The sequence below is a fragment of the Amblyomma mixtum genome, chromosome 2 (assembly GCF_055824585.1).
Source record: "Amblyomma mixtum isolate Tamu chromosome 2, ASM5582458v1, whole genome shotgun sequence".
NCBI classification, from domain to species: Eukaryota; Metazoa; Arthropoda; class Arachnida; order Ixodida; family Ixodidae; genus Amblyomma; species Amblyomma mixtum.
The window spans coordinates 100,472,595-100,491,390 of NC_143013.1; the positions used below are offsets into that span (position 1 = coordinate 100,472,595).

Here is an 18,796-nt window from a genome sequence, read left to right on the forward strand (position 1 = left end):
AGCTCATTGCGAAGAAAGTTCGTCGCGCTAAACTTCCTGAGGTTAGGAAGCGCAGCCATTCGTTTAGAAGTGCTGATAGGCAGGAACTAGAGAACTAGATATCTGCTCTCACAGCAGGGTCCTGTTAAGCCGTGTGCGCCAACTTTGGTTAGTTCTTTGGCCGTTGAGGAGGCTCGGTTACCTTGCTCGTCTGCATTGATTATCATCATCATCTGCTAGTTTGTACGTGCATTTGAAGTAGGTTTACCTTGGCTTCTTTCTCCTTTCAGCATCAACAACGAAAACGACCGTAATTACTTCTTCCCGCTTAAGACTGAAAAAAAGTCCTCTTCCTTCCTGTCTCCTTTGTTTTCGTCGGCGCCGCTGTGCTAAGCGTAGATAAGTAAATGATTATTAGATGCACAAATGATAAAAAAGTCTGCTTTAAAATAAATGTTCTTGGATGCCATTCGTAATATGAGGCATATATTAGCGCCAGACTTCAGCTATTGTTTCCATCCTAGCGGCGAAAGCGCTGAACTAGGACATGCGCGCTGGAACATTGCTATCTGTGCAGCCCAATGCTTAGCAGGTCTCTCCGATAACTGAGCGCTCTTCTCTGTACTTCTCCCTGCGTTCCCCTTTTAGTACGTGATTACACTGTAATTGATCCCAACTAACCAGCCCGTATGATCAGTCTGTAGCATGCTTGAAACCTTTATTCAAGCAGGACGAAGAAAACGGGGCTTATCTAGGCCCAAGCAGCAATGAAAACATCAGCGCGAACACAGAAAGCGACCAAATGGTGTTGCGCCAGATATACTACAGCGGAAATTTCAAACGCTTTAAATAGAGCAAGCGCGCACAGGTGGGCTGCAGACGAACGCAGAAAATGGGAAAAATGGCGCACACACGCAGGTGTGCTAAAGAAACTAGAATTCGAAGCTAAACGATGCTTTGAAATGCGACAAGCACACCTACACTAAAGATAACAAAATTTTATTCTTAAATTTATGTTGTTCTAGGCGAAGACAAGTGTCTTTGTCGACTGGTTGGTCGCCGGAAAGAGGATTTCGTTCGACCTCTAGTTCAAGTATTCTTCTAAATTGTTTTCAAGCATCACATGTTTTTAGCTCCGATGTTCTCATTACCGAATCATTAACTCGAACATCTATTGGAGATCTCCGCGTGCCGAAAGCCGAACCTAAAAGTTAACCAGAAATCAGGTATAAAGCCAACCTTATGGAAATACTTTTATCGGAGTGGTAATTTGAGCCCCGACAAGGATTCCAACCAGCTGCTGAGCAACAGAGTAGCTTTGTTTGCCAACTCTTTAGGCCACTCGCCCATCTCTGCCGCCTCACCCACTGCCATTCCTAACTGGTAGTCTCTATGGTGTGGCATTTTTTAGTATATGGGGTCTCCACGCCCTCTCACACACCCGAAAGTTCAGAACGAGCTTACCGAACTGGAAGGAGCTACAACAACATCCAACGAGCTACCAGTTTAAGGAGATTCGGCACCAAACTTTGGTATCATTAACATGTTTTCGTCATCATCTGGCCGTGTGTGTTAGAGAGAGAGAGAGAGAGAGAGACTCTTTAATGAAATGCAGAGAATTTAGCCGGCGTTTAAAAATCGCTGGCATGCTACTCTGCTTAGGAAGGGAAATTTGGGAGAAAAAGACAGAAGGAGAGCAGCTCTAAATTCACTTGCACGTTACCTTCATGCATTCTTCATGCAGTGAACTTCGTCAGCCCATTTGTCGGACTATGCGCTCCATCATTCTATAGGTTATATCAATACTCGCCATTGCATCCTTAGTACCCATTTCATGGCCGCATTTTATCTTCGTGTGTGTTAGATATCACCTACATTATCCTTTGGTTCCGTACTGCGAATGCTTGCGACGGCTGATGAAGAGGGGACGAGAACTATAGCGCTTTAAACACCGAAAAGAACCACCGGAATCTACCGAAAGTCGTTTTACACATTACGCAAGGCAAAAAGAAAAACTTCTGAATGCTGCAGCACTTGAAACAGCTGCACCGACGCGTCGGCGCCGGCCGCGTCGCGACGAGTAGGAGACGGCCCCAAATCGCGATAGAAGCAAGCAACTCACGCTTAAAGCTAGTCTCGATGCAGAGACAGACTACCAATTTCTTTGTCATTCAAGTGAGCAAGTCCTTTTGCCCCGCCGCGTTTGCTCAGTGGTTATGGTGCTCGGCTGCTGACCCGAAAGACGCGGTTCCGATCCCGGCCGCGGCGGCCGAATTTAGATGAAGGCGAAATTCTAGAGGCCTGTGTACTGTGCGATGTCAGTGCACGTTAAAGAACCCCGTGTGGTCGAAATTTCCGGAGCCTTCCACTACGGCGTCCCTCGTAGCCGGAGTTGCTTTGGGACGTTAAACCCCAATAAACCAAACCAAGCAAGCCCTTTTATTTTTGGGCTTCCCTGTCTACTCCGATTCAGCCACGCTTCGAACGTAGAGGAGTGAACGCTTATTCTTGGTCCTCTTTAAATGACTGTTTGTTGGCGACACCCTTATCGTCATTCTGGCCCCTTCTCACTCCTGATGCTTTGTGTGGTCAAATAATAAAAATTAAGTCCTTGGTGTTCATTTTTTATTGCTTATTGGAATCATGTGCACGTTACAGCTAACGCCGTCTCTGTGATTCCATTACACATACGCCTGTTTGCTAAAGTTAAAAATTCACAAGCCATCGCTTGCTGGGCGGCACCTAACGATGCCATTCATTGCCTCACATAACGGCGACAGTTATTGTATGTGTCTTCGTTGGGAGATTGCGCAGAGAATTTCACTTTTAATCTCAATTTATACCTTAATTGTCTCTTTCGCATCGCATAATAGTACAATGCCCCCTTTCATATCCTGCAGGAAACGGTTTCCAAAATGACAAAAAAGAGTGCTGTATTTTCGAAGCACACATACGGCATCAATCTTATCTTTTTGTTTTCTTTCGTACGTGTATGTTTGTGTAGTTTCTGGGATTTTTTCGTGCTGGTGCTGACCGCGTTTCTGTGCACATGCTCTATGCCAGCTGCTATTGAATATCCTCAGAACAACAAGTTAGAGCACCGTGAACCCCTGAACACGCCTCCCCCCCCCCCCCCCCCCCCCCCCCGTCATCCTCCTTTTTGCCTCCCCTCCTATTTTCAGCTTTTCCAGCAACTATATGTAGCAGTACACTGCTTTGCCGCAAACAGTTAAATCAAAGAACGGCCCCACAGGCTCTAGATTTCGAAAAGCGCCGAACGAATGCCAGACCTCTTTTGCGTCGCGCTTTCGCTCAGACCATAGCAACTGCTCGCTCTCATCACACGCACTTGCAAGCCACTGTTGGCGCCGCTGCTGAAAGTTGCCGCGTCAACCGGGTACACTACTCATCGGTGTGGGTAAGTTCTTAGCAGGTAGATGTCGATCAGCGAATGATGCTCAAGTAAATGGAGAACGCAAGGGAGACATCCTGTTCACAAACACATAGAAAGGTAAATATTCATCTTCTATTGTTCCTTTTTTAAATGAGTTTAGGATAAGTACTAGTAGTAAGGCAACGTTAGTGAGGCATCTTTAAGTAGTTTCTGGTGATTGCCACGGCCGCATTCAGTGAACCGAAGGAAGCTCACAAAATTGGGAACATACAACATGACCACATGGCCATCCTAGCAGGCCAGAGTTGCCTGTTTCGAGTAGTGTAAGTGAATTCGACTGACTTACGAAGAGCAGCTCTGAAGATTCTGACAACGACCGACTAGAAGTTACCTCTGCCCTTACATCGTCATCCCTCCGAACTCTCAACATCGGCCGAGAGCTATCCCTCTCTTGCAAAAAAAGGAATTTATTAATTCATTCATTTTTAGAGCGATAGTTGTACTCAACGCAAAAGTGGCTCACCATCATGTGCCTTATTTGACCTTGGTAAAATCTTCAGAAGCACAGCATAGCAGCAGATGGGCTCCAAATTTGGCAGAGTGATCTTGGCCGACTTGGACCATAATTGCTGTCCAGCCGTAACTGAGTGTGCAAGACACGATGGCGACTTGCAAATTTGATCAGGCCATTGCAAAAATTTTGCTCGGCTACCTGTGAAACTTGACCTTGGCTGATTTAAACCAACTTCGATGTCATACCACAATTGAGTGTGCCAGACACGATGGCTGCCTCAAAATTCGGCCCGGGCCATTGCCAAAATGTTATCGCTTGACCTTTCGGTATAACAGCTGTTAAAACGTGGTTAGCTTTCCTGATAAGTCGGAGGATTTCCTCGAGTTTTAGTTCAGAATGCAATTATCGTTTTTGTTTTTCGGCGAAAAATATTTCCCAACTGAGAATTCCTCTTCCTTTATTTCAGTTTTTTCCTTATACAGAAAAGGGCTGCCGCAATATATACGCCGCTAATAATCCAATATACCTGTAAGCCTTGTTAATTGTATAATCAAACCGGATTTGTAATCATATGTGGTGTAATATGAACGTTAACTTTGCACAAGTTTTAAAAGTAGGCTTTTTGATATAGACGATCGTTTTTTTTCGTCTCAGCATTGTCAGCAGTATAAGACTTAAGAATAGCGCTAATACGTGCTAACTAGCAGAATGACTAAGTAATACTGAGTAGTTAACTTTTTAACTACTTCTGTTAGGCTCCTTAACTATTCAGAAGCTTGCAGCCCAGCGTTGGTAATATTCATATCAGTTTTTAGAATTTTTAAATGAGGTTACCCTCGGCGCTCTAGACCAACAATTTTTGGCTATTTAAACGCGTTACATGCACTGTAGAAGTTGCTTAGGCTGCAAGCTCCTCGAAAGCGCATGTATTTGCAAGAATTTGCCGGGCCACAGCGCCGAGAGTATGCACGTGTTCGAAATTCTAAAATATGTTGTGGATATTAGTCACGGTGGGCTACACACCTCTCAATAATTAAGGAGCCTAGCAGTAGTAGTATAAAAGTTAACTGTTCAATATTAGTTAACCAGCCTGCTAGTTAGCACATCTTCACTGTATTCTGATGTATTACACCACTTTCCATGCTATGCTAAAAAGTGGTCTTCTACTGAAAAAGCCTACTTTTAAAACGTATTCGAAGCCTTAGGTGAAACCCCTTGTTTATGTGTGTATATATACCGGGTGTTTCAGCAAACGCTTTGAAAAATTTTATCGAAATAGGCTTTTTGGTGTAAAGATATGACTTTTGGGCATAGTATTACCAGTGTTGGCAGATACCAGAAAACAGGTGAGTCGTCTTAAGTAGTAAGCTGGTTAACTAAAATTTAATAATTAACTTTTTGACTAGTATAGCTAGGCGCCTAGTTGCAATTACAGATTTGTAGCCGGTCGTCAGTAATATCTATATCAGTTTTTATAATTGAGAAAACGCGAATAGCCTAGGCGCTGAGGCTCGAAAGATTTCTCGTTTTCAACTAGTTGCACGCACTTGAGGAGTTTCTTTGCCTGCGTGCTTTCTAAAGCGCATGGATTTTCGCACGATGCAGCCAAATAGGGCAGATTCATGGCTGAGCGGAAGGGTACTCAGCGTCGCGGTGCGCATTAGCGTACGGAGTTGGAATTTGTTTGCCCAAGTCCGGCTTCTGAGAATGGTGGGCAACAGAGTAGCCTCGAGCCGGCCGTAGTATGATTTTTCAGATCTGTGCCATCCTCCTTTGGGGGAAATTAGGAATACGGTCGCGACAACGACACTGACCACGACCCAAAACCGCGAAAATTACGCTCGTGCAACTAGCACTTTATTATGCTTTTTCTCTTCTGTTTTTAAGTGCAAGAGCTATTTGGAAAGCGGTCATCAGGCCATGGCCGATGGGAGCCTCGCAGGCGCTGACACAAAAGCGCTCGATCCTGATTTATTGGGACACTGATCAAAGAATTGCGTGCTTCCCAATCTTGTATCACGAACGTGATCAACGCGGGCTAGAAATGTTTCCACATTTTTATGTCGTCGAGTGACGGCCGGTCACTCTCGAGAAGTTTTTGCTTCAGTACTGCCAGTACCCTAGCAAGCGATAAGCAAGGTGCATATACGGTGTCCTGCTAAATACAGAAGCATTCACAAGCACTGTCTAGACCAAAACTCAAGTGAGGAGGCAGCAGCCAGACAGGCGTTGCTCCCTCAGCTTAGCAAGAAACGGCCTTAAGAGGTCAAGAAGCTGAAACATGTCTGTTTATGAAACCTGAACATTTAAAAAAACTGAATGCGCTGGCCACTGTTTTCTGGTAAGTTGGCCACTGGGGATAACTTCATCTTTCTTTTACTTATGAAAGCATGTAAATCTTTTAGGTGCTTGAGAAGTACGGCCGCGAACAGCCCACAAGCAGCTTTAAGCCAAGGAACCGTGCAGCAAAGCAGAGACTCGAAGGCTAAAATGAGGGCAAGGATTGAAGACCGTGTCGTCTACTCACCGTTTCCTGAGGTCGACATACCCTGCTGCTCATTTTACGACGCTGCCAAGAAGGCGCTCCTGAAAAATCCGGGCAAGCTGGCGCTGGCAAGTATACCCCCTGTGGATTTATTACATGTTGAAACAGTAATGGACAATCCTCGCGGGACTAGAGCACGCGCTCACACGCTCACACGAGAGAGCAAGGTGCCTCAAGTTTTCGCAGCTTGGTATAAAGGTTCCAAAGGTGTGCAGAGCTCTGAAGAGCATCGTGGAATTGTGCTTTTATTTTCACTTAAGTCGTGCCTCATTATTATAAGTGGTTTTGCGGCCAATGGACAGGGTTAGATTACAGTGAGCACATAGAGGCTAATGTATCTTCTTCGCGGTGATATGGACAGCTACTGTAACGGACACGTGTCGTGTTCGTATCAGTGCCGCGCATCAGTTATTGCATCGCGCCGATGCGCAACAGTAATGCGCAGTAGGTTACAGCGTCCCGCTCGGCTCGCCCAGAACGCCGGCACGCGTCCCGCTCGGCTTGCCCAGAACGCCGGCGCGCGTCCCACTCGGCTGGCCCAGAACGCCGGCAAGCGTCGTGCCTATAAAAGTTGTGCCTTCAATAAACAGTGGTTCATTTCTTGCACTGACCATGCTGCTGTAAGCGTCGTCCCTCCGGCTGGTTACATGGTGTCAGAAGTGGCCCTTTGAGGCCTATGGAAATCGACCCTGCGTCCGGTGTGCGATGGACCTGCTGAAGACACCAGAGCCATTGCGGCTGACTGGTAACGTAACAGAAAACTGGAAGCGTTTTAAGCAGAAATTCGAGTTATTTCTGCAGGCGACGGAGACTAAGGACCAGCCCAGATCGGATGCATCCAAGGCGGCACTCCTGTTGAGCATCGCTGGCGACGACGCTTTGGACGTCTTCAACAACTTCCAGTTTGGCGACAATGAAGACAAGACGAACTACAGCACCTTGGTGAGCAAGTTTGATGCTTATTGTGCCGAAGTTAGCAATGAAGTGCATGAAAGATACGTATTCCGTTCAAGAAAGTAAGCGGAGGGAGAACCTTTTGAAAAATTTGTTCGTGACTTGAAAAAGCAAGCGGCACAGTGCAACTTTGGCACGCTGCAAGAATCGATGATAAGGGACCAGATTGTATTTGGCACGTGTAATCCTCGACTACGTGAGAAGATGCTGCGGGACAACCATCTGACGTTGAAAAAAGCAGAGGAAATGTGCAGAGCAGCAGAGACGCTAGCACAGCGGAATGAAGTTTGGCACAGAGGGGACGACAGTGTCGACGCGATTTCGAGGCGCGCGGCTCCCTCGAAAGAGGGGAAAGAAGCAAAAAAACAGTTTCGTTGTCGTAAGTGCAACCGCTGGCACAAACCTAAGCAATGCCCAGCTTTTGGAAAGAAGTGTCGTTTGTGTCACAAGCTGAACCATTTCGCAAATTGCTGCGCGTCAGCCGGGGTCAGTGAAGTGCGAGAACAGCAAGACGCGGACTTTGACATCCTAGAAGTCACCACGGCAAAGCGCGAGAGGGATTGGATGGTCAAGGCTCAAGTTCGTAACTGTGCGATCCGTTTTAAAGTGGACACCGGATCGCAAGCAAGCTTGTTTCCTATGTCGATTTACCAAAAACTGCGGGGAGCAGAAGAACTGAAGCCGACTAATTCGATCCTGCGGGCGTATAACGGAGGCATCATAACGTGTTTTGGAACGTGTACGCTTGAAGTCCGTCTTGGGAACACTTCTGCCACAGTGAAGTTCTTTGTGGTGAAAAATGGGCGTCAAGCCATACTTGGGCTAGAAGCGAGTGAAGCTCTGGGGCTAGTCCAGCGTAGGGTATGTGCCGTAGACAAGACCGCAACTGATGACCTTCTGAAAAATTTCGGGCACATATTCCAGGGCCTCGGGTGTTTGCAGCAGGCGTACAGTATGGTCTTGTCACCTGAAGCGATACCAGTAGTGCAACCAGCGCGACGAGTTCCGGTGGCGCTAGAAGAACCCCTTAAAAAAGAACTTGACCGAATGGTACGTGCTGGCATCATTGTGAGGGTGAACGAACCTACCGACTGGGTCAGCCCCCTAGTTTTGGCAAAGAAGAAAGATGGCACGCTAAGGGTGTGTATGGATCCCAGGGCTATAAACAAGTACATAAAGAGGCAGCATTTCCCGCTTCCTAGGCGAGAAGATTTGGAAGCCCGTTTAACAAATGCCCAGTACTTCAGCTGCCTTGATGCAAATTCGGGCTATCATCAGATACCGCTTGATGAGCGGACTTCGAGGATCTGCACTTTTTCTTCGCCGTTCGGGAGATACCGTTTTCTCCGGCTGCCCTTTGGCATTTCTTCCGCACCAGAGGTATTTCAACAGAGTATGAGCCAAGTCTTTGATGGCCTACCCGGCGTACTGGTATATATTGACGATATTTTAGTATGGGGTTCCAGTAGACAAGAACACGATGAGCGGTTGATAGCAGCGCTAAAAGCCGCCGAGAAAGCCGGCTTGACTTTCAACATCCAGAAGTGCAAGTTTAGGGTGAAAGAAGTCAGATTCCTTGGCGATATCATAGGCCGAACGGGCATATCGCCTGACCCCAAGCTAATCAAAAACTTGGTGAATATACCAACACCAACGTCCAAGAGTGACGTTCAGCGAATGCTGGGTGTACTTAATTACTTTGGTAAATTTGTCCCACGACTGTCCGAGCGAACAACGCTTCTACGTGAGCTTATCAAGACGCGCTCAGAATTCCAATGGACAGATAACCATGCGCAGGAGTGGAAAAAACTAACACAAATCCTGACCACCGCCCCCCTTCTTGCAATCTTTGATCCGCAACGAAAATCCAAGATTACCTGTGACGCATCAAAAGACGGCGTTGGTGCAGCATTACTGCAAGACTACAGTGGTGAGTGGAGGCCCGTAGCATACGCATCTCGTGTTTTAACGCAAGCCGAGAAGAATTATGCCCAAATTGAGAAGGAAGCACTTGGGATATGTTTTGGCTGCGAAAGGTTTCACGAGTTCGTGTACGGTAGAAACGTGCTTATCGAAACGGACCACAAACCGCTGGTAGCGATAGCACGGAAAGAAATTGCTGACATGCCACCACGAGTGCAACGATTCTTTTTGCGTTTGCTAAAGTACGACTTTGTCTTGCAGTACATTCCAGGAAAACATCTCGTTCTCGCTGACATGTTGTCACGGTCAACAAAGGATCAGGTCGAAGAAAAAGGTGGCACAACACACGACGTTGAGGTTCACGCCGTCCAGTCCTTGGGCTACATGGTCACCTCCGAAACGCTGCGGTCGCTACAGCTGGAAACTGCACGGGACTGCTACCTCCAGACTGTGATAGCATGCTTGGTGGACGGGCAGCCAGTGACAGGTGAACTCAAGCCATTTTCGCACGAACTCTCTGTCGTTAATGGAGTAGTGCTGAAAGGCACTAAAGTCGTCATACCGAAAAGTATGCGACGAATCATGTTGGAAAGAATTCATGCGGGCCACCTTGGGATGCAAAAATGTAAGGAGAGGGCGCGGAAACTTATTTTTTGGCCTGGTCTGAATGGCGACATCACTGCCCGTGTGGAAAGCTGTGCAACGTGCAGAAAATACGCGTACAGGCAGCCAGAAGAACCCTTGCTAATGCGACCCGTTCCAAAATGTGCTTGGTACAGGGTTGGAGTAGATATCTTTTCCTATGCGGGCAAGTCGTACGTGGTTGCGTATGATGCATTTTCAAATTTTCCCGAGGTCGCCACGCTCGACAACACAACTGCGGAAACCACGATCGCAGCCCTTAGCGCCATGTTCGCCCGGTATGGTATACCAGTGGAAGTATGCACGGATAACGGACCCCAGTTCTCGAGCCATGAATTTGCCACGTTTGCCAGAGCATATGACTTTCATCATATAACATCGAGCCCCCGTTGTCCGCAGTCGAACGGCTTGGCGGAAAAAGGAGTGCAGATCGTGAAGAGGATCCTGAAAAAGACCCTCGACGCCCGGGAGGACTTCTGGCTTGGTCTTCTTGCATATCGCTCTACACCGCTGGAAGATGGGCATTCTCCGGGTGAGCTTCTTCAGCGAAGGCGACTTCGTTCTAACCTTCCCGACTTCGGCAGGGTGACTCGTACTACAGTAAGGAAACGCCACCAAGCCAGGGCTGGACAGCCTTTGGCAGCACTACACAGAGGCTCAACGGTGCGACTTCAGGATGCTGCTGGTTGGTCGCGTAAAGCGAAGGTCGTTGCTGAAACCGCTCCAAGATCCTACTTGGTACAAACCAAACATCAACGTATGCTGCGGCGGAACCGCCGGCATCTGCTTAGGACGGCGGAGCAGTACACCAGTGAAAGCGACGACGACACTTGTTCGGGTTCTCAGCCCCGTACACAGCAACCTACGACACCAGCTGAATCAGGTGCACAATCCTCTAGAGTGGCCTCTGCTACAAACTGTGAGGAATCTTCTCGACCAGCAAGTGGATACAATTCTCCGTCGAGCATCCCATCGTCGCCCACCGTGAGAAGATCAACTCGGACCTCCCGGCCCCCACAGAGGCTACGCTATGACGAACACTTTAATCAAGTGCCCTAACTGTGACTGTTATATTGAAGTGTCTCATTTTGTTCTTTCCCGAGGGAGGATGTAACGGACACGTGTCGTGTTCGTATCAGTGCCGCGCATCAGTTATTGCATCGCGCCGATGCGCAACAGTAATGCGCAGTAGGTTACAGCGTCCCGCTCGGCTCGCCCAGAACGCCGGCACGCGTCCCGCTCGGCTTGCCCAGAACGCCGGCGCGCGTCCCGCTCGGCTTGCCCAGAACGCCGGCGCGCGTCCCACTCGGCTGGCCCAGAACGCCGGCAAGCGTCGTGCCTATAAAAGCTGTGCCTTCAATAAACAGTGGTTCATTTCTTGCACTGACCATGCTGCTGTAAGCGTCGTCCCTCCGGCTGGTTACAGCTACGAGAACAAACGTCGCATATCTCAACAGCACGTTTCTGTGGTGAACCGAAAGAAAGAAAGGGGCAGTTCCTTAAGGGCAGGAGACGACCCTTAAGAAGGAGAGAAATGTTAAAAAGTGGCATCCACGCACATCCGAGGGAGCAAGAAAGATGCACTTGACCTAACAGTACTGAGAACGACAGGCCTTCCTAACCCAACGGCTTCAACCTCTCGCAAACGGCCGGCGCTCAGCCCCAAGATGCCGGCACCAAGAATTCTTCGCGTCCTCTGCGTAGGTGACTTACCGTAAAGGCGTACTTATCATTTGTCTCCGTACGGTATTGATTTGTGGATGAGAGGGGTGTGGTTAACGTCCCAAAGCTACTCAGACGCCGAAGTGAAGGGTTGCGGATGTTTCGACCACCTGGGATTCTTTAACGTATACTGACATCGCACAGTACACGGGCCTCTAGAATTTCGACTCCATCAAGATTCAACCGCCGCTGCCGGGATCGAACCCGCGTCGTTAGCGGCAGCAGCTGAGCACCGTAACCAGTTTAGCCTTTCCACTTGTCCGTTACCACTTTACCCCCGAAATGAACGAAAATTATTTCCGGGCAATTGATTTTCTTGGGTTTTCACTGCAGATCACCAGAAAAGTTCGAAAGAAGAAGTGCCTCAAAAATGGAGCTATACGGGCGTACGGGGGCGGGCCGTAGAGCAGGGAGTGATCAGTACCTTGAATTCCAATGCTGTAGTTCTTTTAATTCACTTTGTGAGTGCTAGTATTGGTACTGCCTTCCAGGCGCCAATCGCATACGCTTCTTTTCAAACAAACCAGACACACACCAGGACCGATAGCAGACTAAGAAACACTCAGACGCTGCGAAACTCGCGTCTTTTTGCGAGCGGAGCCAAAACACAGGAGCTTCGGGTGAAGAGACGGATGTGCAAGATATTACAGCTCCACCGCCGCGACTTGAAGGGGGACCAGATATCTGAAAACCGGACAGAGAAAGAGATTCCCGTTGCGTGTTTGTCCCCTTTCGCTTTTTCATTGTGTGCATGTTTGCTCTAACCTGCCTACAAAAGGCTCACAAGTTAAATGCGGTGCTCGGCGGTAAATAACCACATGGGTAGATTCGTTTTGTTGGTTATTTCAGTAAAAAGCAAACTATAAAAAGTTCCTTCTTTATTGGTTTAGTAAAATGTACGCAAAATGCGGTGCAGACTGTCAGAGGCCAATTAGGTGGGAGAGTTCGCTTAGGCGAACATAGCGGGCTAGCCGACGTCTGGGGCAACAAAGCGGTGAAAGCTTGCCCCTCTGATTTAGTGTATGTTTTTACCCGTGCAATCTAATAAAGCAGCCGACCCAAACGAAGGCAAGATCTATGATATAAAGTAGTGGAGATGGCAGGAACCTCCGAATACTGAAGAGCCGCTATTGGAAACAACCTGGCAGAGTTTAATGCTAGAACCTACGTTATCCGGTTAAGTTAACCTAGCAAAATAGTTCCAGGAATTAGTGGCTAATAAATTGGATGTCATAGCCTTTAGGGAAGTTGGGACGAGAGATGAAGCATTGTCGTTATCATCGGAAATCTAACTACATCCACTTCAGGACAATGTACAGTTCTACATCCATTCAATTAACTCTGTACTGTGCAAGCTGTGGCCAACAGATTACCACAAACTTTGTCACCAGCATCCATCACAACAAACGTCAGCATCCATTACATTATGCTAAGAGGCTATCTACTATCTTACCTTTGCATTGTACGCCCTATTCATGCCCATTTCTTCCCAAAATAAATAAACGAATTGTAATGTGGCGGAGTACATTGCAGGGACTCTCAGATCATGAATAGCAGCTTGCCATGATCCCTCATTGCCAGGATCTCTCAGGTTTTGAAATAAAAATTATAGATGTGACGGTATGACACAAGAAGACTTGAATAGGCCAGAGGACAAACACGTGTTAGTGGTAACTTTTAAAAAAGTAAGGCTAAATGGCTTTGGGCAGCGCATGTCATGCGAAGGCACGATACGCAATGGTCCCTAAAGATATCAGAATGTATTCGAAATGAAGGCGAGCGTGGCACGGGGCGGAAGAAAGATAGGTGGGATTATGAGTTGAAGTTTGCGGGAATAACATGGCGGCAGCTGCTCAGGATAGGGTCAGTTGGAAGAATATGGCAGAAACCTGTATCTCAGTTATTATTAGGCTAGTAGTGATGATGATCAATACTATAAAGAGCAAATACCTGTAGTTTTCGAAGACTTAGCCCTGTGGGTTCCTTCATCCAGTCACCAGATCCCCGAACCATCAAGGAAGTAATCAGAACATTGAGATCCACAGCATTAAGACGGCGACAAAAGAGGCTAGTTGGTATTAATTTGCGTGTTGCTTGAATGCGCTGAGAGATCACAAGGACAAAGCTAGACAAGGCCACGTCCCGTCATGTCGTTTCGCCCATGACCCTACTCAACCCATTCAACCAACAGAGCAATGCAAACACGACGGGTCGTCTACATTTTTCAGCAACGCCTTTTTACGGCACGTACCCTCTTTGCCAAAAGTAACTGACGGCGTTTTTTTGTACATGTCGTTTTATGCTTTCTAATACAAATGTTCATTTTTGCAACGTTCCTTGAGTGCATGTGAATGGAGAGCTCTTTGCAGCTTTTGCTCTGCTGGATGCGGCGTTCACCTGCTGTCAGCTGCTGTCAGCCGGCCGTGTACAGATATCTACTAGCGTTTGAAGGATGCGAAAAGTTCCAATAGGAGAGACGCCATAATGCCCCATCTGCTGTAGCGTGAAATTATTCACATTGTACTCCAATTGTAAGAATAATAGGGGCCATACAATACTCTTTCATATCTTATCTCCCTGCCTTTCTGTACATCTGTTTCTCTCGCTTTCTCTCTGCCTTCATCTCCGATATTATAATTTTCATTTTACTTGCTTTATGAATTTCATCTTAGAAACTAAAGAGCCCGTGTTTACTCGTTCTAGCTATATATTGTAGGCATAGATAACTTATTTATAATAGTGCGACAAACTTATTTGCACCACCTTATTGAAACTCCCCATTGGTTTAAAATTTGTGGTTTAACATCCCAAAGTGACTCAGGCTATGAGGGACGCCGTAGTGAAGGGCTCCGAATAATTTCGACCACCTAGGGTTCTTTAACGTGCACTGACATCGCGAAGTACACAGGCCTCTAGCTTTTCGCCTCCATCGAAATTTGACAGCCGCGGTCGGGATCGAACCCGCGTCTTTCGGGTCAGCAGCGGGTCACCACAACCACTGAGCCACCGCGGCAGCTATTACCCCTTTATTTTGTATAATTATTAATAATCAATCTTAATGTTTAACGGCGTTGGATGGGCATCCAGGCAGCCTCTCAAACGCATAACATGCGGAGTGCCCCAAGGAAGCATTCTTGGGCCTTTGCTATTTTTAGTTTATATAAATGACATCGTCTACAGCGCTAGTAATGTTCAGGTTGTGTCATTTGCGGATGACACAACTTTTTTTGTCACCGGTATTTCCGAGGCCGAGGTTGCATGCAAAACAAGCGAAGCCCTTAATAAACTGCACTCATGAGCAGATGCAAACTCCTTGCGCATAAATCCATCAAAAACACAAATTCTATTATACATCCCTAATGGAAAGAAAATATCTACGCCTCTCAAAATAGCCTTAAACAGCCAACCAATAGAGCTTGTGACTTCTGTAAAAACACTGGGAGTTATCTTTTCTCACAACCTAACTTGGAATGCGCACATAGAACACATTTGTTCGAAAGTTTCCTCAGCTCTAGGTATACATGGTCGCTTTAGACATATTTTTCCAGTAAGGGTAAAGATGTTGCTCTACAACGCGTTAGTACTAACTCATATCCAATACTGCAGCTTGGTTTGGGGAGCAACAGGGGTAACAAATCTTCATAGATTGCATTTGCTGGAGAAAAAAGCCCTCCGGTCCATAGCAAATGTGCCATTCCTTTTCCCCACAAGAAATATCTTTATAAGGTATGATATCCTTGCAATCTTCACGTTATACTTTTACAGGCTTCTATTATGCTATAAATACTCTTCACAACAATGTGATAATCCCTTCATTGTACTTGGACAACAGAGTGAAAATAACAGCTACCGTAACACTAGATACAAAGAAACTTGGATCACTCTAACACCAAGAACTTACTCTATGAACCAGTCCTTAAGTTACAACCTTCCCGTCTTGCTAAACAAACTAATCCATGACAATTCTGATATTACCATAAATTCAAAACACAATATCCGTGACTACTGCCGAGACAATTTAAATCTGTAAAAGAAGCAGACACGATTTTTTTTTTCGTCCAAAGTTTGGGACATCTATCCTGTATATTCTAGTTATGTATAACATTTGCTTTGAGTACATGTGTGTATTGCGATTTTCGTTTTGCATGTGTGTTCGCGCTTCGCGTAAATGTGGATCTCCATCGCATACCATGGCATTACTAATTGATGTAAATGATATGACCCTCGCCTTCCTTCTGTACTGCCACTGTCTCAAGGAGTCGGGACCTTCAGTCAAGCTGTTACCACAGCTTTTAGTCCCGGCTCCTCCTTTGTAAGAAAGGAAAACAAACTTGAACTTGAACTTGAACTATTCGAAAGTAAAGCCTCTGAAATCGAATCAATGTCCAGGAAAGAAATGGCTGCACGGCATTTATAGTTGCTCGCATAGTTGGCATTCGTTTATAAAATGGTAGCGCTTCAGCTGAACACTGCACGGACCACTTGCAAGACCACTTGCAAGTGAGTGCAGCTAAAAAGTCGCAAACTGCTTTGATCCTTTTTGCATTACTCTTCAGCGATTGTCATTCTTTCTGGGTGAACCTTCCATGTCCCATGAACGAACAGAGGGTCCCTAGGTACATCATCTGGAAGAGAGATGATGTGACAACGCTGTGCAGGTAGGAGGTAAAAACAAAACAGCTTTAATAAGTTAATACGGCACTCTTCTGCAAGTCTTATTATTATCCGACGTTTTAGCCTGCAACATTAAAGGTTGCAGGGCGCGGCAGAGTGTTAAGCAGGCGAATCAGATTGAGAAGTTTGCAGGGACAGGTTAGTCGCGGCAGGCACAGGAAAGGGTTTACTGGGGAAATATGTAAGAGCCCTTTATCCTTCAATGGGAGTTGTTGGTCTGATGATGATCATGACTAAGTAATGACCTCGACACCTCTCAGAAAGACGAATCTCTGTGGGGAGAACACCTGTCTGTTCACGTGACTCATTCGCCTTTTGGATTTTAGTGTACCAATAAAATGTATTTTGGTCTTTGTGTGCAATGTCTGCGATGGAGTATAAACGTGTAGCACAAAGGAAGTGAAATATTTCCTGTTTGTTTCTTCTTACTGTCGGGATATTGGTAGTGTCGAAGGCGTCCATGTGAGCTGATGTCGCTTTAGACGTGTCTTGAGTGCTTGTTCTTTAAAAGGGTTGAAAATTGGGCGAGTTGGTACGAATTCATACTGGTGTGGCACCACAGGGACAGGGACAGAGACAGAGTGACAACAACACAAGTGCTCACTAACAACTGACAAAGTTTATTAAAAGCACAAAAAATATATAGACGAAACCTATGGTTACATGGTTACAGCTTGTTCTTTAACCTAGCTTTTTTTATTACAACGAAGAGAAGGACATCTGAAGCATCAGACATCGTTGCGACGTACAACCACCTGCTCATCAACGCTTCAGCCTAGTTTCTAACCATCCAATCACGGTTTGCGTGCATGATAGCGTGAAAGAGTAGTTTAAGAAAGCTATAAGGTTTTCGTCGCACCGTGAGCTAGAGAAGATACAGCGGTGACGCCAGGTGCCACGAAGAGCTCTAGCCACTGTTCACAGCAGCTGAGTAGCTAAAGACTTGTCCTACCGAGCTTGAGTTCGCGGATTTGATTCCGTTGGCAATGGATTTATTTTGGCTAAGACCAAATCTTAGAACGCCCGTGTACTGAACTTCCGCCTTTGGTGCACTGTGCTCGCTACCGGCTTCGGTGTACGTTAAGCCCGTGTTCTTTAAATTAGCAAGAAGGCCTAAAATTCGCGGCGCCCCCTATCTGACGGTGGAGCATTATCACGTAAAAAACTAGCGATAGTGAATTGACGAGGTCTATCTGTTCTGAAAAAGTCAGATTTACTGGATAGATTTTGTTCATGTATTGCGGTTGCGGTAACATCCTGAAAGATCCTAAAGAGGTAGGCGGTGCATTTTAAGCTTTTGGCTACCGTCACAGGTTTTTGTTCCTTGCGACACTTGCGCTTCATGTGACAATTTCAAAGAGGACAAAACGGCACAACGTGCGAGATTTAGTGCCACAAAGTTCCACGTGAAGGTCAAAGGCGAAATAATGGAGCGCTATGCATTTATGTCGACCAGACCGATTTGCTCAATGCGCACTGCCACAATAGCACCCTGACGGTTTTTGCCCATCGCCAACATCAAAATACGTACAGTCTTTGTCAAAAGGAACCAGGCTGCATGGCTCGCTTCTCATTCGTATAGTAAAGCGCTCACGGCTTCCGTAAAGATCAAAAAGTTCTTTGAAGGTGAGGGCAAGGGTTCTCCTTACGATACAGAGATTTAGATCTTGAGGGCTGGCATAATAGTTTTAATATACGACTGAAAAGTAAACCATGCAGCCTGGTTACTTTTGACAAAGACTGTACGATCATCAAGGAGGGGTCTCAATCTCGATGCGTTATGCTCAGCAGAAAAGCGCCACAGGCACTGAACCACCACGGTGGGTACACGAAAAACCAGCTGGTTCTCTCTGCTAGTTCACTCTTTGTTCCCGCTGAACCTGTTCGCTCAGTCTGAAACACGCCAACACATGCAGGCAGATGGTGCCATCGCGGTGACCCGTAAAGAGCTCTTCGTCCTTATGCAACGCTATGCTGCGGGCTTCCAGAAGCACGGCGTCGAGCCCGGTGACAGGGTGTGCGTCTTCCTCACCAACAGCGTCAACAATTTCGCCGCCATGTGGGCGTGTGTCTTCGCCGGCGCAAGCGTTGTGCTGGCCAGACCATCACTCACCGAACGTGAGCTGCATGCAAACACAGCAAGGCGACAAAAGAAGCTAGTTAGTATTGATTTGCTATGTTGCTTGAATGCGCTCTGTGATCACAAAGATGAAACGAGACAACGTCCCGTCCAGTCGTGCTTTTTCGCCCTTGTCATCCCCAATGCATTCAACCAACAGAGCAATTCAAACACAATTAGTCGTGGACATTTTTCAGCGACACTTTTTTAGGATACGTACTATCGCGCTCAATGACTTGCAACCCCAAGCAGCGTGGCCGGAGCTCTCCCCGGAAGCATGGTGAAGCCGACAAGTGATGTGCTTGAAAACGAAAGGGAAAGCATTTTGCT

The 18,796-nt window shown here is 46.7% G+C and overlaps 1 protein-coding gene across 1 annotated transcript in view; it reads left to right on the forward strand.

Annotated features, from left to right (window-relative positions):
• The first annotated feature begins 6,296 nt into the window (after positions 1 to 6,296).
• Positions 6,297 to 18,796, forward strand: part of LOC149360297 (uncharacterized) — a 30,496-nt gene continuing 17,996 nt past the window's right edge. Inside the window, exons 1-2 of the mRNA XM_089572258.1 lie at positions 6,297 to 6,504; positions 18,268 to 18,465. Coding sequence (XP_089428384.1) covers positions 6,378 to 6,504; positions 18,268 to 18,465 — 325 coding nt within the window. The 5' untranslated portion in view covers positions 6,297 to 6,377. The remainder of the gene's footprint in view (positions 6,505 to 18,267; positions 18,466 to 18,796) is intronic.